This window comes from Callorhinchus milii, unplaced genomic scaffold (assembly GCF_018977255.1).
Source record: "Callorhinchus milii isolate IMCB2004 unplaced genomic scaffold, IMCB_Cmil_1.0 Scaffold4, whole genome shotgun sequence".
NCBI classification, from domain to species: Eukaryota; Metazoa; Chordata; class Chondrichthyes; order Chimaeriformes; family Callorhinchidae; genus Callorhinchus; species Callorhinchus milii.
In genome coordinates, this window is record NW_024704745.1 from 1,307,039 (window position 1) to 1,328,499 (window position 21,461).

Genomic DNA, 21,461 nt, shown 5'->3' on the forward strand with positions numbered 1-21,461 from the left:
CCCGAGTTCAATTCCAGGCAGAGGGCGAAACCTTGGGCAAGTTTCCTTACTCCACACAGAGCCTAATAATAATCCCTCCAAAACCAAAAACAATAATAAATTGGTCATTTTCAATCTACGACTGTTTGTGAGACATTGCTGTGCGCAATTGGCTGCCGCGTTTGCCCACAAATATACAATCAATTCACTTTACAGTGTGTTCTGTGAAGCGCTTTGGGACGTCCTCCCGACATGAAAAGCGCTATATCAAATGCAAGGATTATTATTATTATTATTTGCATCTATATTAAGTGTGTGGCCCGCGAAGCTTACCAAAACTCGTGAAGTGGCCCGCCAGCCAAAATAATTGCCGACCCCTGATCTATAGGCTTCCCTTTATTTCTCGCTTAGAGTAGGTCTTTACATTTAAATTACTGAAAACGTTTCGCCTGCAAAATATACAGTCCACTTTACAGTGCATACTGTGAAGCTCTTCGAGACATCTCGACAACGTGATAAGGCGCTATATTAAATGCAAGGAATATTATTAGTATTAACAAAATTACTCCACAGCTGCAGAGTAGAACACTACGCTTCACTTATGTTATTGTAATAATTCTTCAATTGCATGGATCATTCTAGCACAATACGTGCTAATTAATAGCACAGAAATAATAGCACAATGTAATCGCCCATCTTACTCTGCACCGATCTTGCTATCAAGTGGAGTCCTGCAGCTCAGCGGTTAGAGCACCGGCCCCGCAGAGAGGATCTGAGTTCGATTCCTGGACGGAGCGAAATGTTGGGCAAGTTTCCTTACTCCGCGCGCCTCGGCTTACCCAGCAGTAAATAGGAACGCAGTTGTTAGTCGATTGGCGGATCGCTTTTCCGGGCGTAACGACTGCCTTAAAAAAAGAATAAATTGGTCGCTCAATCCACGGCTGTTTGTGGGGACGCTGCCCACAAAACACACAGTCACTACACCTTACAGCGTATCCCGCAAAGCGCGTTGAGACGTCTCGAAGACGTGACCAAGGCGCTGTATCAAATGCGAGGATTACTATTATTATTATTATGATATGAAATGCTACGATTTATTGCTGTTATATGAAATGCGAGGATTCTTGTTAATTATGAGATGATTGACAGGAAAGAGCAACGCCCACTGCCACCTCCTGATTGGCTGGCATACGGTGATTGACACAGAACGCCGGCCAATGGCAACGGGCCGCTCGCCCGCGCCGTGATTGGCTGCGGTGTGACGATTGACAGGAAAGCTCGGCCGTGTCTGGCGGGAGGGGGGGGCGGGGCGACGGGAGGGGGGGGGAGGCGCCCCCACCGTGATTGGCCGCGGTGACCGGCGATCGACAGGGCAGAGCGACCAATGGCAAGGCAGGACGCGGACGGGCCCGCCGCCTGATTGGCCGGCGCGCCCTTCCGCCCGCCCACCGCCCGCGCCCGCCCCCGTGGGCGTCCGTTGAATTACAAATCGTCGCCTCGAGAGACAACAAACGGTTCGGAGCGGCTCTGAGGAGAGAAAGCAGCGGCTGGTGAGTGTGGCGACGCTGTCTGTCTGTCTTTCTGTCTTTCTTTCTTTCCTTCTTTTCTTTCTCAATCAATTAATCGATCGGTTTATTGAACCCCCCCACCTCTTGTTGGAGAGGTTAGTCAGATGGGGAGGGATGGAGGGAGGGAGGCGAATAAGAAGGAGGGATGGGAGGGAGTGAGGCGAATAAGGAGGAGGGAGGGAGTGAGTGAGGCGAATAAGGAGGAGGGATGGAGGGAGTGAGTGAGGCGAATAAGGAGGAGGGATGGAGGGAGTGAGGCGAATAAGGAGGAGGGATGGAGGGAGTGAGGCGAATAAGGAGGAGGGATGGAGGGAGTGAGGCGAATAAGGAGGAGGGATGGAGGGAGTGAGGCGAATAAGGAGGAGGGATGGAGGGAGTGAGGCGAATAAGGAGGAGGGATGGAGGGAGTGAGGCGAATAAGGAGGGAGAGAGGGATAAAGAGGAGGGAGAGAGATAAACAAAAAAAAAGGAGGGAGGAAAATCGGCCAAAGGGAAATTATTCCTCATTAAAAAAAAAGATAATAATTGACAACGATATTGACAAACCCCCCCCAACCCCCCAAATAAATTGCGCTTTGATATCAGAATAATAATTATTTTGATGGGGATAACAAGAAGCCTCGCATTCGATGCGCCGGTTCGACTTCCCGCCCTCCCGTCCCGTCCCATCCCCCCCCCCCATCCCGTCCCCCCACGCGGTCGAGGCGTCTCAAAGCGCCTGTGGCGACCACGCACTCACTCGTCGTGAAGCGTTAGTGTCTGTCTGACTGACTGACTGACTGTCCGTCTGTCTGTGTGGGGGCTAATCGGAGGCGGAACCGTGGACCGATGACTCCCATGACGCGGGATCCTAACGTTTTCTCGCCCCCCCCCCCCCCCCTTCCCCTCGCCCCCCCCCTTCCCCTCGCCCCCCCCCCCCCCCCCCTTCCCCTCGCCCCCCCCCCTTCCCCTCGCCCCCCCCCCTTCCCCTCGCCCCCCCCCCTTCCCCTCGCCCCCCCCCTTCCCCTCGCCCCCCCCTTCCCCTCGCCCCCCCCTTCCCCTCGCCCCCCCCCCTTCCCCTCGCCCCCCCCCTTCCCCTCGCCCCCCCCTTCCCCTCGCCCCCCTCTTCCCCTCGCCCCCCCCTTCCCCTCTCCCCCCCCTTCCCCTCGCCCCCCCCCTTCCCCTCTCCCCCCCCCTTCCCCTCGCCCCCCCCCTTCCCCTCGTCCCCTTTTTTATGTTGAGAGCCGAGGTGTGAAAACGGCGGATTCGTTTAATTTGACCCGATTTACATTGTCCTCCCCTTTTCCTTCCTGTTTGGCGGAGCGTCGCTGCCGCATTCTCCTACTCGGCCACCCTCCTCCTCTCCCTCCTCCTCCTCCTCCACTCCTTCTCGACGGTCCTCCTCCTCCTCCACTCCTTCTCGACGGTCCTCCTCCTCCTCCACTCCTTCTCGACGGTCCTCCTCCTCCTCCACTCCTTCTCGACGGTCCTCCTCCATCACTCCCTCTAGAAGTTTCCACGCCTCGTCCACCACTTCTTTCTAGAAGTTTCCCCGCCTCCTCCATCGTCCCTTCTGGAAGTTTCCACACCTCCTCCATCATCCCTTCTGGAAGTTCCACACCTCCTCCATCATCCCTTCTGGAAGTTTCCACACCTCTTCCCTTCTCCATCACTCCCTCTAGAAGTTTTCACACATCCATTACTCCTTCTAGAAGTCTCTGCACCTCCTCTTCCCTCCTCCATCACTGCTTCTCGACAGTCCTTCTCCATCACTCCTTCTAGAAGTTTCTACACCTCTTCCCTCCTCCATCACTATTTCTAGAAGTTTCCACAACTACTCATCCTCCATCTCGAAGTTTGCACACCTCCTCCTTCACTCCTCCTAGAAGTTTCTACACTTACACCTTCATTCCTTCTAGAAGTTTCCATACGGTCCCTCCCCTCCTGCAATAACATTCCTTCTTGACCGTCCATCAATTCTTCGAGGTTTTCGTACGTTCCCTCCCACCATGTCCTTATGCCCCTCCTCTTTGCCTCAATTCTCGATGTTTCTACACACACAGGGTGGGGGGGGAGGTAGGATGACCATAATTTGTAAATCCCCATGAAGGGCGCCATATAAATGCAAGTTGTTGTTGTTGTAAAGTAAGGATAGAGCCTGGGAATTTCTTATAGCTGAACACTACCCATAGTAAGTGAATACGAGTGAATACAAAATTATTTCTCTATGGCCAAAAAAAANCTAGTTCTGCTATCCCTGATGCGAAACAACATTTCTCATCTTGGAAAATTAGGCATTCGTATTTTTCAAATGGGTGTCTTCCAGATAATACCATAGCTCTTTTGCTATTGATATTAGACTAAATAAGTCTTTTCTACCATTATGTTATATTGCTTTTTTTCTACGTAAGGCAAAAGATGTCAATAAATTGTGCTAAAATAGAAAGCAACAAGTGCAGAAAAATAACTCAGACTTTATGAGTTGGAAAAAAAATGCTGTCCTTGACTTAATTTGTTTTGAAATGATTAACATGGCTGGTTTCTCTGAAAATGAAAAAAAGAGGTGGCCAAATAGTACTTAGTGAATGCTTAAACATTCGAATAGGTATGTAGGTGTAAAACAATAATAACTGCATCATTAGATATGAGTAGGTAAAAGTTTTTGGTAAAAGTGCGGTGAGATTTGACCCAACTGGCATTTTTTTCCCAAATATTTTTAGATACCATGCTGACAAATTTAATACCAAGTTAGAATGCTGAATATTTTCCCTTTAAATTCTAATAGTGTAGAATGCACTGCTAGAATTTCTATAAATCTATGATTTCCAATGTCAATTTATAGACACTGTCTGTAAATTACAATGTCTTTAAATACAGAATTTCAATTAGGTTGGCCCAAATTGTGTATTTGAAGACTAATCTCATACCTCATATCCATATTGTGAAACGCATTCTTCAGGAGTAGAGTGTTGGCAGAAAGTGGGTTGACTGAGACTTGCACACTATTTTGCACAGGAACTAAATGAGGTTGATAGGTGTCTAGAGTTCCTTTATCCTTTCGGCAGAGACTAGGGCGCTTAGTAGATTGGCTTCCAAGTGAGCAATTAATTATTAATGCTTTATTGTAAATTGACAAAAAGAAGAGTAATTTGAAACAAACCTACAGTAATGCATACTTCTCTAAATACAAATCAACAAAATAACATAACAATTAAAATTGAAATATACTCCACCCACCAACCCCCAGCGACCACAGTTCCTCAAGACATTAGAATGTACAGCACAGAATCAGCCCAACTGGTCTATGCTGGTGTTAATGTTCCACAATGAGCCTCCTCCTGCCCTTCCTCAACCAAGCCTTCAAGCATAACCTTTTTCCCCCATGTACCTATCTAGCTTCCCCTTAGATACTTCTGCGATGTTTGCCTCAACAACTCCTTGTGGTACCATGTTCCACATTCCCACTCCTCTCGGTGTGAAGAAATTTCTTCTAACTTCCCTATTTGATCTATTTGTGACTATTTTATATTGATATATGGTTTTGGTCTCCCCCACAAGTGGAAACATCTTCCCTATGTCTACCCTATCAAAACCTTTCATAATTTTAAAGACCTCTATAAGGTCATCGCTTACCTTCCTCTTTTCAAGAGAAAGGAGTCCGAAGCATGTTCAGCCTTTCCTGATAGATATAACCTCTCAGATCTGGGATCATCCTTGTGAATCTCCTTTGCACCCTCTCCAGTGAACTTTTTTCCATTGTACTCAATGGAAACAAATTGCAGTCCTTTTATTACCTGAGTCACGTCCTTAAGTTTTTCCTCTGAAATGACACTACAGACTGTAATTGTGCTTCCTCACATTTTACCTCATACTAGTCATGAAAGACTAAAATGTATAGCCTTGCTAATAACCTTCTGTTCATAGGAGTAACTGCCGACATCTTTCCAAGACTGCAATATGGGCCACGAAAAGCCCAAAAAGGATTAAAGGGAAATATTGATGATGCTACAGATCTGAAAATGCTCCTGCCCTGAATACTGATCCTGATTTCATCATTTTTTCTCCTGGATAGTGGTGGCTTTTTTATGCTTTTAGATGGTCAAGAGGGGAGAGAATGTTTGCTATAAACTAAAGACTGGAATACCATCGTCAGGACACACGCATTCCTGGATATGAACTAGTGCTGATTCTGAAATTAGTCACCATCCAGCTTTGATTACATCTCAAAGACTACTTCAACAAGCAACTTTGTTCAATCCTCATTCCTCAGGAGCAGGAAGGGCGCTAATCTTATTTTCTTAATGTAACAGCTGGCTAAGAGGGAACCAGGTATGTCAATCAGCACAAGCTGCTTTCACACCTGTAGATTTGCAAGAATCTATCGGTATTTTATTATTTTCTAACAGCCTTTAATGAAGAGATAGAGCACTTGTCAGACATTTAGTGCATTTCTGAGCATCTAGCTCAGAAAACACAATAAACTGCAATAATTCTAAACCTCAAATGTGCACCAGAGTGCAAGTCCATTCTTTTTACGAGCAAATTGGGGATTTTGAGTTCACAGTCCTGGATAGAGTGTTGGGGAAATACTATATTAGGAATAATAATCCTTACATTTGATATAGTGGTTTATCATATCTTTAAGACATCTCAAAGCGCTTCACAGAATATACTGTAAAGTGAATTGGCTGGATTTTGTAGGCATTGTTGGAGGTGCTGTCCTTCATATGAGATGTTAAACAGGTGCGGACTGTTAGTTTGGGTGGATACTAAAGAATAAATGATAGAGGAGTTTCTCCCAATGTCCTGGCCAACAATCTTCCAGGTAAATTGGACATCTCTGTCTTTGGGATATTGGGTGTGCAGGAATGTGCAGGATTATTATAATGCAGCTTTTGGGGAATTTTTTTTAGGAATTGTTATATTTAACAAATGGATTTTTTAACCATGATTATGCTTTTCATAAATCTGATTTAAGAGTCAACTGTATTTTGGGGGGTGAGCTATAGCAATGGTGGATTGCTGGTGGATATTGTGCTTTTAACAGGAACTGGGTCAAAGGAACACAAATTTTGCCTAGAAATGACCCACTTTATAATATATTCTGTGAAACGCTTTGAGATGTTTCAACGACGAAAGAAGGCGCTATAGTGAATGCAAGGATTATTATTATTATTTGGTATAGGTGCTTTAGAGAGGTAATAATGCCCATTTTAATAGGCAATCCTTAAAGTGATGCTAATGTCCTGAGAAAGCCCTGTGCTTTTAAGCAGGGAGGGAGTGGGTGGAAGAGGAATGCTGCCAGTGGTTCTTGCAAGGCAGGCGAGGACGTATGTATGTTAGGAGGCGGGGATAAGAAACACCACAAAAAACATTTGACTGGAAACAGCACAGCGAGGACCTCATAGCACAGCACAAAATGCCTAGATCTGATCTAGCGTTGATTATGAAAGCCATGCGGAGGGTGAGTGCTTCACCCTAACTACCCAGAAAATACATCCTTCTCTCCCTCTCTCTATGTCTGGCTTTGTTCTGCAATGAGCAGTAAAATGCCAAGGTCATTTCTTTGCTTTCACAGCTCTTTGTACCACGAGAGGTGGAAAAATATCAGGGTGGGGGAAGGTGGTTATTCAAATACTTGTAAATCTCTTTGTGCCTTTGTTGACTGCAGAGGCGGCCCATTTAGTTTCCCAAGGCTGCCCTTTTAATGTTAAAGGGAGATTTTCTGCAGCAGTCTAAAGCGATGCATTCCCTTGGAAAATGGAAAATGAATCGGAGAATAGAGCCTTAGTCAATCTCTATTGTGCTTCCAAACCAGACGTGCTGGCTAGCTTGAATTGATGAAAACATTCATGATAGAGAGAAAGAATAAGATAACTAGAATTTTATTCTTCTGATTTATTTGCACAAAGTTCTTGGTGGGGGGTGTGGATCTTTTCTGCTCCCTTTCCCTAAACCACCAGGTGGCGTAGATGTTTGCTCTAATGTCTATTTATTATTCCTGTCCGACCCAATTGCAGCCTTGCTCTTATTCTAAGATCATCGTTACCAATGCAGACAGAGTACATCAATTTGTTTGTGAGCTCACACTATAACATAAGCTTGTTTATGTTGAACGATTTCCTATCCTATCCCTCTGCTTTTTCTTTCACTGTCTTCAAAACGTCACTGAGCAAGTGGAGGAACATTTTCACACAAATATCTATTAATCTTTGCGGTTGTACAAATGTATTTCGGAGAGTCGTTTGTTTATTAAAATTTATTTGCAAGTTTTTTTTATTTCAGGATATTTTATTTTTGAAATTAATATTTGGAAAACTTAAATTAATAAGTGGATTCCAATTGTGACCCAACAGGTTTAGCAAACAATAATAATATACAATGATTTGATATACAGCTTTTTCACATCTTCGACACGTCTCAAAGCTTCACAGAATATACTGTAAAGTGAATTGACTGTATATTTGTGGGAGAAACGCGGCAGTTAATCACGCACGGCAGTAACCCACAAAACGTGTGTCATGGATTAAGTGACCAAATTATTATTGTGTTTTTTTTCTTGAGGGATTATTATCAGGCGTGTCGAGTAAGGAAACTTGCCCAAGTTCAATGTAGAAATTGTTGTAGCGCTGCAGGCTCTTTATCTTAAACAAAGTCAAATATTTGGTTGTTTGCTTCGTATTTCATACTGTTATGTAAATGTTGACTTGTCCACTTCAAGAGCTTGTCTTCACAGCTCTAATGCAGTCTAAGTACTGTGTTCTGCTTTGTGATAAACATTCCAAGCCCATTCTTCATTATACAGTCCAGGTTTACCATATCGCTGGACAGTTGGTAAGTTTTACCTGGTGATTGTATAGACTTTTTCCACTAGGAATCCAGCTACTGCTTTTTCACTAAAGTTATGAAAAATGGCTGGAAATACAACTGCATATTTTATTCTTTCAAAGTTTAGAACATTTTGAGCTACTTTAATAATAATAATCCTTGCATTTTATCTCACACGAATGAAAAGTTTTTTTTTGTGCTGGTAGAAGTGACAGCAATTTGTGATTAAAATAAGAGTACCAGCATATTCAAAACATTAAATTGGCGTGGGGGGATTTTTTTTCTCATCTCCTATTCCATATTGCAATTGATACACTAAATGAGCCTAATGGCTGAATAACGCAGGAGACCTCAAGTTCAATTACAGGAAATAGTCAGCTCAGCTTCAAATTGATGTTGATTCAAGGAGTGATACGTTCAAAACTCTAATAAGTATGTGCTGCATGCTGTACTTTAGGTTATGTGCCAGACTGACTGAAACTGACTGCATACTTTGCAGAAAGATTGTGATCCTGAGATTGACCCATTTTTCGTAGCTGAACTGCAATGCACACTTTAGAAAACTGCAGTAACTAAGATGGTGAGTTTTTNATTAAAAAATCAGAGGTAACTAATTTTCCATTGATTTCATGAATTGTATCTATCCTGCAGTGTTTTCCAAGATAAACAATGGCAGGTTAATGATTGTATTTTCCAGAAAGTAACTGAGAATTTCACTATAATTGTGTGGTTCCATTCATTTACACGGTAAGTAAATTGAGACAAAAAGCATAATATTCACCATAAAATAAGTTTGCTAATCATGTTCCACGGTATATGTAACTACTTTTATACTTTTATAAATTATTCAAAAGTAATGCAAGTTTTGTTAATCTATTTTATCCTTAACAAATACAAAATCAAGTTAACAGTTTCAGACAGTGTGATGTTTTGACAGTGCTAGAATCTTGTTTCAATAGGAAGCAGAGTTGTGCTGTGTTTTCTCCCTGCTGTTTGTGTAGGTAAGTGGTGCACGAAAGTTATAAAGTTGTTCCTTTTAGCAATAGTTTCTTATGCCATTTACAAATTATTTTAATATACAGTTTCAATAATATAATTTCATTATTGTGTTAATCTTTTCCTGGATATGAAGGTAAGTTGATTTATTATAAAATCACTGATTGTCCTGCTTTTCTTTAACTGTTTTGCAATAATAATAAATATTATTAATAATAATAATGCTGTAAATAATTGACGGTACTTTGAAAGGCATTCGTTTTCTTTGTAACTTTCTCTCCAGTGAATAAGATGGTCTTGATAACTGACCTCATGGATTATTTTATTTTTGAAAATATTCAAAATTAGTGAAGTAACCTCCAAGTATTTGTATTATTAATGATCCTTATTGTCCAGTTTCCTTCACTGTTTTAAAAATTGAGTGGTCTGACAGAATGATGGAGAGTAGAATGAAATCTCCCATTATAGTGAAAACAAATTCTGCTCCGACATATACATTTAGCTAAATTATATTTAGCTCCTAGTTTGGGACCTAGTGTGCCAACCTTCAGATGAAAAGCAAAATAAAACTGAGGTCCCGTCAGTCTGTTGAGATGGACGATAAAAGTCCATCCCACCGCTCTACTCAAAAAGAGAAGGGAGTTTCTCTTTGTGGAATAATCCTCCAGATAAGATTGGTCATTCAATTCATGGCTGATTATGGGACAACGCTATGCACAAGGTTAAAAAGATTGTTTGTATAGAAAGGGAGAGGAAATGCATATATGAAAATATATTAGTACATTATGTGCAGTGAATAGTATACAAACAGTCTATTTCCTGTGGGTGGGTAGATAACAGTGCAGGGTTAGAGATAAGTATTGGAATCAAGATTTCTTTAGTAATCAGTAAACAATACATTTTTCAAATGGTAAGCTCTTAAAGAACAACTTAAGTTTTGTATTGAAATGTGAAGATTATGTGAGATATAAGGTATGTGAAACTTATTTTGGACTCCTCATTATAAGAAAGGTGATAAGGCGCTGAAAGGCAGTAGAGCCTGGAATGAAGAGAACATTACAGTTATAGAGAAATGCTCAATAAACCTGGGGCTTTTTTCCTTGGAATTCAGAAGGCGGAAAGGGGATATGATCGAGGGTAATAAGGTGATGGGAAGCTTAGATAAGGTGCATAGGGAAAACTTAATTCGTTTACGTAGTTTTAGAATCAGAATTAGGAGGTCCATAATGGAGATTAGGAATCATGTTTTGAGACAGAGAGTGGTAGGAGTGTCAGTCGTTGGAGAGGCAACCATGTGCGCCTTCAAAACAAATGGTTAAGAGAGAATAGAGTTGAAGGATATGGGGAAAAATCCGGATTATGGGACGAGGCACTCATGTGGTTGTGGGATGAGGTACTCATGTGGTTATGAGACGAGACACTCGTGTGGAGATTGAACACCACCCAAACTGGAATGGCTTGTTGTGAGCTGTACTGTCTACGATTTTTTCTTGTGTAACTTTAAGGTACTCGCCTCCACTCATTGATTGAAGACTTGTGGTTTCTTTTTGGCATGTGCAAAAGTAGATCTACGAACCATTTACAAATGCATTCTGGTATATGAAGTTTGTTCATTTGATATAATTTTGCTCTGTGCTGATTTCTGTATCTGTAGGGCTTCATTGACCCTCTCATCTTATGACCTCAAACTTTCCTCAAGTTGGATCTCTAAATGAATGTCACTTTGAAAATAAGTGTATATGAATGATTTATTTCACTTATTGTGATAACCAAAAAGATGATGGATTCTAACAAGGCCGTTACGAAATAATGAATGGCAAACACAGTGATTATGGTGCATTTATATACTTACTAATTCTAATAACCGTGCCTTCAAAAATATACTGGCCTCAACTTTACTTAAAATTCTTTGATTTTTGCCAAAGATTATGTTCAAAGAGATGTTTGCTATATCCATTTGTTGTATCAAAACATAATCTGGAGACTGAAATAAGTTGCTTTTCAGGAGAGATTGTTAAAATGTTAGGTGGGCAGGAGAAATTTACAACCTCAAATGGATTTTACAAATATAATCTTAATCAGACTATGTCATTTTATAACTAGAGCCTCTAAACCAAAGTCAATTATTCATTCATAATATCGTAAAATAGCTGAGATGTGCTTCATTGACTAATATGGCCAGGAACTGGAGTCCTTGAGGGGAGCAATGAAAGTTTAAACTGGAATTTGCATTTCACAGAATGTATACTAACTGGATTTCCAACATCTTTATTTTTGTTTTCACATTTCATTTGACAGGATTGGAAATTTGGGCTGTGATAATACAATTATTTCAGTAAACATTGCACTTTGAGTACAAATTCCATATCCTGTGAACCACTTGTACTATGCACTAATTACTTGATGGGTTTGCAAGTATAACCTCATACCTGCTTTAATATTAAAATCTTCTATTTACATTCTTTATGAAGTCACTTAAATAATAATCCTTGCATTTGATATTACGCCTTATCACATCTTCGAGATGTCTCAAAGCGCCTTCACAGAATATACTGTAAAGTAACTTCACTGTATATTTTGTGGGCGAAACATTGAGAAGTGTGCCAACCAAATGTTTATTCTGCTCTTGAATTACAAAGTGGAGCATTTTTCTGTTCCTACATAACCTGTTTAATTTGAGCCACTTTATGTATAACTTTAAAAAAATCCATATCCATTCTATTCTTGCAATTATTTGGTTTATAATATTTATACAACCCAAAACAACCAGTGGCTTTTGTTATAAGGATACATTTAAAAAAATCTCAATAAGGAGGCAATAATTATAATTTATTTGTGGATTGACTACATTGATATAATAATGATGATAATAATCCTTGCAATTAACGCAGCGCCTTACCATGTCTTCAAGACGCCTCAAAGCACTTCACAGAATATACTGTAAAGTGAATTGACGATATATTTTGGTGGGTGAAACGTGGCAGCCAATTGCACAAAGAAGTGTCCCACAAACAGTGGTGGATTCAGTGACCATATTATTAGAAAAGATATATTTTTGAAGGGATTATCACCCCTAGAAAAGCGAATTGACCAACAACTGGGTTCCTAATTGCTGCTAGGTAAACAGAGGCATGTGGAGTAAGGAAACTTGCCTAACGTTTCACCCTGTCTGGGAATCAAACCTGAGTCCTCTCATTGGAAGGTTTTCTGTTTAACTTCTGAGAATCTACATAACTATGATTTTGGACATCTACATACCCATTCACAGTCTTTCACTGGATTGTAAGCACACACCCACAAAATATACAGTCAATTCACTTTAAAGTATATACTGTGAAGCGCTTTGAGTTGTCTCGAAGACGTGATAAGGTGCTATATCAAATGCAAGGATTATTATATTATTTAAACATGGCAAACAAACTCTTAAAATTTAAATTACTTCAAATGTGTTGTATGAATGGAACATATGCCAGCGATAGTTAAATTATTCAAAATAAATTGATCTACAAGTTTTGTAATTCCAATGTTGTACTTCTGTGTTTGAGGTTGCTCGGGTTTATTTGGCATAAACCACCAGCCCTAAAGATGTGTATTCATTATATCAACCCCATCTGTTTATTCTCTTTTCATTCCTCAAACTCTTATGTTAACATATTCCTTTAGATGCAAAGTTAGGGTGTTGAGTAAGCAGTAATTGGTAATATAGAGTTCATCAAAACTCTGCCTTTTCATTTAAAGTGAATTCGCTCAATTATGAATTTTTTAGTTTGGCTATCATTGAAAGTGTTTTTTTATTTCCTTTTTATATAGATATATATATACGTGTGCATGAGCCCAATGAGGGGAATTCTAATATCAACATTGTTTTCTGTCTTTGTTGTCTTTACAGGCTTGTAACTAGTCCTCGCTAGAACTGTCAGCAACAGCTGAGAAATCCTACAACAACATATTAAGCATTGACAGTCTTGTGGAATGCTGCTAGAAAGAGTATGAGAAATAGTCAAAAGTCAAGTTAACAAGATAAAATATTAGTTGTCACTTCTGTATCTATATACAACTGGACGCCTCCATTTGCCGTCAGGGCAGCAAACCAAAGGACATAAAGTATTTTACTACTGTGCTTTTTGTTGTAGTATTTGAGTAACGTGTGTGATAATTATTTATCCATTACTGTAATCTTAAAATATTATTAAAACTACCGGTGGAAAATGCATGGCTCTATGGAAATCCCAGACATAGCTGTTGTAGCATTGTATTTTATCCTAGTGATATGCATTGGCTTTTTTGCTATGTGGAAGTCCAACAGAAGTACAGTGAGTGGATACTTCCTTGCTGGACGCTCTATGAACTGGTTGGCAGTAGGTGCTTCACTGTTTGTGAGCAATATTGGCAGTGAACACTTTATTGGGTTAGCAGGATCTGGAGCTGCCAGTGGATTTGCAGTGGGCGCTTGGGAGCTCAATGCACTATTAATTTTGCAGCTTTTGGGTTGGGTTTTCATCCCGGTCTACATCAGGTCCGGTGTGTACACCATGCCGGAGTACCTGTCCAAACGCTTTGGTGGCAATAGAATCAAAATCTATTTTGCTAGCTTGTCATTATTATTGTACGTCTTCACTAAGCTTTCTGTTGACTTGTACGCTGGTGCACTGTTTATTCGGGAGTCATTGGGATGGGACCTGTACATCTCTGTTATCATTCTGATTGGGATGACTGCAGCTTTAACCATCACAGGAGGTCTTGTGGCTGTCATCTACACAGATACCATTCAGGCCGTTCTGATGATTATGGGGGCTTTGACATTGATGATTATCAGCCTGATAAAGGTGGGAGGATTTGAGGAACTCAGGCGCAGATACATGCTGGCTTCCCCAAATGTTACTTCAATCTTAACCTCTTTTAATTTAAGTTCTTCGGAAACTTGTCATATCCACCCGAAAGAAGATGCTTTAAAGATTTTGCGTGAACCATCTGACGAGGACGTCCCGTGGCCCGGCTTCCTGTTAGGTCAAACGACTGCATCTGTTTGGTACTGGTGTGCAGATCAAGTCATTGTTCAGAGAGTTTTGGCAGCAAAAAACATTGCTCATGCTAAAGGAGCGACATTGATGGCTGGTTTTCTGAAGCTCTTACCCTTGTTTATTATAGTGGTTCCAGGCATGATTTCCAGGATTCTCTTTGTCGATGACGTTGTTTGCGTTAATCCCGAGCACTGCATGCAAGTATGTGGCAGCAGAGCAGGCTGCTCAAACGTTGCCTATCCACGTCTGGTTTTGGGCATCTTGCCTGTAGGTCTCCGTGGCCTCATGATGGCGGTCATGATAGCAGCTTTAATGAGCGATTTAGATTCCATATTCAACAGCGCCAGCACTATTTTTACACTTGATATCTACAAAATGATTCGAAAGACTGCCAGCTCCCGAGAGCTCATGACAGTAGGCCGTCTCTTTGTTGTGTTCATGGTATTCATGAGTATTGCCTGGGTCCCCATTATTGTAGAGATGCAGGGAGGACAGATGTACCTTTATATCCAAGAGGTATCAGATTACCTCACACCACCCGTGGCAGCCCTGTTCCTCCTTGGTGTATTCTGGAAGCGCTGCAACGAACAGGGAGCTTTCTGTGGAGGATTGGTGGGCTCAGCTTTTGGAATCACCCGCTTGATTCTTGCCTTTATTTATCGAATACCTGACTGTGATGTATCCGACACCAGACCAAGTTTTATCAAAAACATTCACTACATGTACGTGGCAGCTGCACTATTTTGGATCACTGTCTTTTTGGCGGTCGTGGTGAGCCTGCTAACGCCTCCTCCATCAAGAGAGCTGATTCAGACAACCACATTCTGGGCGTTAAAAGACTTAGAAATTCTAGAAAGGTGTCAGAAAGTGGAAATCAAAAAACTAACAGTCAAAACCGTATCCGATGGCGGTGCAGGTGATGCCAATGGTAACTGCAGATCAGGCGGTCAGTCTCCAGTAGTTGATAGAGCAGAATTGGTTACGTTGATGCTGGAAGACGATTCCAAATGCTTGAACTCTACTTGTGACTCCGAGGGCCAAACACCAAATGACTGCTGCGTGAGCAGTGAAACCATCCCAAGGGACCAAACTGCTACAGAGGAGAAACGATTGGAAGGGAGGAACAAGTGGTGGAAATTTATTGATTGGTTTTGTGGTTATAAAAGTCACAGTGAGCAAAAGACTGTAGAAAAACATTCTATAGAAGATGAAGTTGTTTGTTTGCAAATGCTTCAGGAGAGTCCAAACACTAAATTATTGTTAAATAGTGGACTTGTTATTGTATGTTCTACTGGCATATTTATGTTTATCTATTTCTCTTTATAAAATAGATGTAGAGTTATGTGGTACACTGATGTCCTTTCTCTCCTAGTCTTTATCCCAGCCCCCAAAGTTGTAATTGTTTTTGATGTTGTTTTGAGAAATCAAAAAGCAGGCTTAAATGAGGTCTTTGGAGCCTGGGATCTATGTCATAGCAAATTTACATTGTGGATTGTCAGTCCTGTTTATAGCTTGTAGGAAAGTGTTTTAGTATTTAGTTGTTGTCTTGTTTGGCTCAATTTAAGGAGCAGTATTGTGTTTGATTTAAGCTTTGAAGCCTTTGTAGGAAAATGATTGTATCACTGTTTGATCATGTATGTTAGGTAGCTTCAATGTTTTTCTGTGCTTTTTGGAGTTTTCTCATTATAGTCAAGGTAGTTAATTTTCTGTAAAATAATGGGTGAGCCAGAGATGTGTGTAGAGTTTGTTTTTAGCTGTTGAAACACTGGTAATTCCCATTAAGGGACACTTAAGGTACACCTTTTCCAATCACCAACAGTTGTTTTCTAATCACCGATTTATTTTATATGATAGACTCAGGTTCTTTGCTACTTTCCTACCTGCCTTTATTCTCTAAAAGAATGACTGGCACTGTTGATGGTACACAGAAGAGAGTTGTTGTAACACAAAATACTGATTTGTTGGAGGTGCCAGACTGGAAGAACAATGGATGTATTTTGTATTATGTAGAAATTGGAATGACTTCTTAGCACAGAAAAATAACCTCACGCATACTATACTGTAAGAGCTTGTTAAGATATTGTACAAATATCAATCTTTTTAGAAGAATATAATTGCTGTACTCTCAGTAAAAGCATGCAAAGCAATTAGTAGTAAATATTTTGCAAAACCCTTCTGACAAATGGATTTCTGACAGTGTTATTCCAGGTTCTGAAAATCTAGTCAGCTAACATGGTTAATTTATACTCAGATAATAACTAATCCAGAACAAATATTGTTTAGCATCTTTTTGGTTCGTCCTATTTGATTATTATTAATGTCTTGATGATCCCATTTGTTTTCTCTTGCATTTAAAAGTGTGACATTTTCAAGACAGTTTCTAATTTGAGCCCTTCTCTTGTTTTATTATAATAATGATAATCCCTGCATTTGATATAGTGCCTTATCACGTCTTCGAGACGTCTCAAAAGAGCTTACTTCACAGAATATACTGTAAAGTGAATCGATGGTATATTTTGTGGGTGAAATACGGTAGCCAATCGTGCACACATACAGTCGTGGAGTGAGTGACCAAATTATTATTATTATCACCTGCTTCCCTCCCAGTTAGTTAAACTTGAATGTATTTCAGTGTTCTGTTTAAACTGGTTTTATATTTCTATCAGTTAATAATTGTGGATCCTCTCTTTGACCATCTCTTTGTAGATGAACGAATATCTAACATCAGGAGGGTCATAATCTTAGAATTTGAGATAAACCAGTTAACAGTAAACCCAGAAATGTTTCTTAACGCAAGAGGTTGTGTAAACGTAAAATTAATTTTCCCAAAAGGTTAATGATGTGGAATTTTTTTTGCTAAATAATTACAGGACTCTTGTAGCTCAGTGGTTAGAGCACTCGCCTCTCAAGAGACCTGGATTTAGTTCCCAGCAGGGTGAAACCTTGGGCAAGTTTCCTTACTCCACACGCCTGAGAATAATCTCTCAAGCGAAAAAAAACAAAAAAAAGTATTCACTGAATCCACGACTGTTGGTGGAACGCTGCTGTGTGCAATTGGCTGCTGCGTTTCGCCCATAAATATACAGTCAATTCACTTTACAGTCTATTCTGTGAAGCCCTTTGAGACGTCTAGAAGACGTGACAAGCGCTATATCAAATGAAAAGATTATTATTGCTATAAATGATAGATAAGTACCTGAGAAAGAATGGAGAAAACTAGAATTACAAAGCTAAAGAGTCAACTAATAAAATGGTAGAGCAAGAGTGGCAGGCAGATTGGACAGCTGCATAACCTACCCATTTTTAATATGAAACTTTTTAAATATGACTTGGGTTCTTACTATAATTATTGTCATTATCTATAATTATTGTAAGTAATTTCACCTATACCGCATGAAAACACTCAGTTGCTGTACAGCGTTATGAATTCCAACGAGCCGCACAAAACGTTTTTCCTCCGGGAAAGAATAGTAATTCAAGCACTACCCCGCGTGAAGGGCGCTACATAAATGCATTGTTGTTCCTACCTATTAGAGAGTGTTTGCTGGTTTTTTTAAAAAAAATTGAAAAAAAACATTTAACAACCAAACTTAATTGTGAATATGTATACATTATTTCTCACCTTCTGAAATCTGTTTTAGGGTTAAGAAAGGTGATTTCAGCTTTCTCGTGGCTTCTATGAGCAATCTTATTATTTTGAAGCAGAGTTTTATTGCAAACTCAACACTTAACCATAGACCATTGGCGAATACATTTGACTGCATTAAGGTGAATCATTTGCAGCCTTTATGGCTAAATGGATGTAGCACAAAACAGGACCATGGAGTTCAAAAGTTTATCATAAATTATTCCTTTTTCTGTTAAAGCCCTTGAGATTTTAGTTAGTATCTGCCTGCAATAGAATACTAATAGAATATAATTTAAAAAGCTGTAAAACATTCATGTAAGTATATATAACACTAATTATTTATATAGATGAATATTCCCAATCAAGAAATCAGATTGGTGCATTCCTATTTATCCAAATCTGTCGTGATATTGATGCACTATAATTTACATTTCGATAGTGCATTTCACTTTGGGAGGACGTCTCAAAATCCTCGACAGTGCCGTCTGATCAGCTTGATATTTGATGTCCAGTTTGTAAATCCTTAGCAGATAATTTGTATCAGATCCTAATTTTTATTTCTATTCATAGTGACAAAGGCGATAATTCCGATTTAGTAAATTTATCTGAAAATGTGTGGAAGCAAATACATTGCGCTCTGAGTGCCCTAATAATGGTGGAAGTAATGTTGTGTAAATTGGCTGATCTTAGTTTGAATCATTTATTACTTGGGCTTTGTTTGTAAACAGTAAGTGGTGTAAGAGAACAAGGATAGTACCAGTTGGGTTGAGGGAAGAGGTACCTGAGTAGAGACTGTAGAAACCTGTTTTCTGGGAATGAGTAACATTGGCGATCTTGTCATAATTCACATTTCTGTTTGCACAATTTAGTCACTTGTTTGTTTGAGGATGGAGTTGTTTCTCAAGTGCTGGTTAACAGTAAAGTTACATTTGGTTAACCATACTATGGATATTTTCTTTGGTCAAATTGATGTCTTAATCTTATTGGGTAGGTCTGATTTGAGTCTGAGGGAATGCAAATTCCTTTTTAATTAGGTGTCCATAGGTCCACAGGGAGTTCAATAAGATCTTTTTGTATGGGACTTATTTGATTATTCAGTGAGCCAAGCAGAACTCACTGAATAATCTGACCTGTTCAATACAACCATCAGATTTGGCTTTTACACCATGATACAGGGGCAGCCTGAGAACTGGTAAGATGCAGTTTTTTTCTGGAGGAGATTGCATTGTTCTCAGGTAAGGTGGAGCACTTCCTTTGTTATTTTTGTGTGTAAATATTGAAACAAGTATGGAATTGAGTAACCCCCAATTTAGTTCTGGCTGAAAAATAAAGCCCTGATTGCTACTGGTAGTGAAAGTGTTCAGAGGGTAAGGTGTGTTCATTTACACTTGCCTTGATAGCCTATTAGCAATAACGCACAGTAAAGATGAATGAGTTGGAAGTACTTAGATCATGTTGTGATGTTTCACCATTACTCTTTCAGCTACCTTTAGTAAAGATGGTAACATGAAACCAAGTGGGGAAAACATCTAATGTATTTTTTCTTGTTGTTGCCCTGTATCTCTTCAAAGTTTTGGATTGAAAACCAATTTCCAGTAAGAGAATGTTAAAGAGCTGTTGACAAATTGCTAGCACTATTTTTGGATGATTCTTGGTATAGCGTAAACAATTTATGTATTACAAGTTTGTGATTTTTGATTTTAAGATGAATTATGGCTTTGTGTTCTATGTGCAAAAAAACATTTTTAATTTGTTTTCAGGAAAATGCTTCTTGCCTGAATAACAGGAGACCTGAGTCAAGCAACTTTAATGACAACTCGAAATACATGTGTCCTGTTTTATCACGTTGCCCCAGTAGAGTATTGACCATGTAATTGTTAACTTCAATTCCCACAAAATTTGGAGTTTTAAGAATTTTTGACGTTTTACAACAAGCTCTTTACCTTGAGAAAAAGTCCATATTTTGCCAAATTTCTGGAAATGTTATCCTCTTAACATTTCACAATCAGTCAAACATTCCTGCTATAAGCAAAAATGGTTCTCTACAATCTGGATGATTGCTAGTAAAAATTCTGATTGACCAGCATAATATAATTTGAAAATGAAGTGTAGTTTTGAACTGTATCTTCTAAGTTTCTATGAAATGCTAGTGAATGTAGTTTGTAAAAACCCATTTAAACAATCATAGCAGCATGTGTTCTTAATGAACTGATTGCAGAAAGTATGTAATATTCCTTTTGCTTTGGGATTGGGTGTGGAATCACAGCTCATTTTGTTTGTTACATGGTTCCGAGCAATTAAGGTGTTTCATATACAACCATTGTTTTGTATGCGGTCAAGTGAAGAACAGCAAAAATAATTTGTTGCATCTTTGGCAGTTAACATGCCAGAGTGAGTTTGATTGGCTCAGCACATTTTGTGTTCCCTTGAAGGATTGTTTTTCATAGTACAACACTATCTCTTTTACTTTCAGGGGAAATAATTTGTGGAGACTGAAGTCACACCGGGAAGTACTTTGAGAGCCAAGCTACACGTTAATCCATAAAAACCCTATCCCTCTGGCAATGCAACTGAACACAATATTCATTATGGAAATGTTATTGCTTTATTATACTTTCATTGAATCCTAGGGTTAATGAGAATTAAAGGCCAAATTGTTTAATTATCAAGAGATGCTGCAACTGTGTCGACCTTATGTTGAAAAAAAGTATCAAGTTGCTGCTTGACTTTTAAAACCAGAGTAAAATTCATATCCATCCCTAGCCATTGTCTTCATAAGAAAATGACTGGCCACTTCTAATTGAAGTTTGGTGCATTAAATTGGTTGGTGTTACTGATATTTTAGCCCCTCCAAATGAAAGTGCTATTTTTACATAAACTTTGTACTGTACTTTGCCAATTCCCTCAGTGCTACATACTTCGAATTAAGTGTGAAACTGGCACTATATTGTTGATTTCAAACAAATAGTTCAACATGCTTAGCTATTACTTACCCAACATGATTTAAATTTAACATCTGCTTTAGTGAAATCTGGAGCACTGAGCCCCTTAGACTTGGGTTACTTCTCATTTCCTTCCCTTCCCGCCCCCCATGAAATATTGGTGTTTTGGCCTGCCTCTCTGGAGGTAGGTAGCAGCTTATTTAATATGTAAGTTATTTTGATACTAACAGACAGATATATGGAGTTTAATACGCTTATGACTCCATTTAGAAAATAATGGGAAAATATATTTGCTACTTGTGACAATTCTTTTGAAAATCAGTTTGTCCTTTTTACTGTACTTTTTGCAAACCATCAGATGCTTTTTGTTGCACGCAAACGATGTATTGAGCTAAATGGTTAAAAGCTGGCAAATTCACTTATATTGCTATTTGTAGGTTTGTATTTGATTTTTATATTTTATATATGATCCTCCCACCTCCACTTGCCCTCCACCCCTTTTGATCCCAACCCCCAGCTC

At 39.6% G+C, this 21,461-nt stretch overlaps 1 protein-coding gene and 1 long non-coding RNA gene across 2 annotated transcripts; both read left to right on the forward strand.

Moving 5' to 3' along the window:
* The first annotated feature begins 1,477 nt into the window (after positions 1-1,477).
* Positions 1,478-21,419, forward strand: LOC103186748. Its single transcript, XR_488810.2, has 4 exons — positions 1,478-1,529; positions 5,451-5,855; positions 8,812-8,934; positions 20,473-21,419. It is a non-coding gene; the product is annotated as an uncharacterized LOC103186748 (long non-coding RNA).
* slc5a3b (solute carrier family 5 member 3b) lies at positions 13,559-16,550 on the forward strand. The gene has a single exon (XM_007905957.2). It carries the CDS (start codon positions 13,559-13,561, stop codon positions 15,695-15,697), a length of 2,139 nt encoding a protein of 712 aa, XP_007904148.1. The 3' UTR covers positions 15,698-16,550.
* Positions 21,420-21,461: the final 42 nt, after the last annotated feature.

What these genes read in the sequence shown, in the direction of transcription:
- slc5a3b (XM_007905957.2), top strand. Translation starts at nt 13,559, where the DNA reads ATGCATGGCTCTATGGAAATCCCAGACATAGCTGTTGTAGCATTGTAT.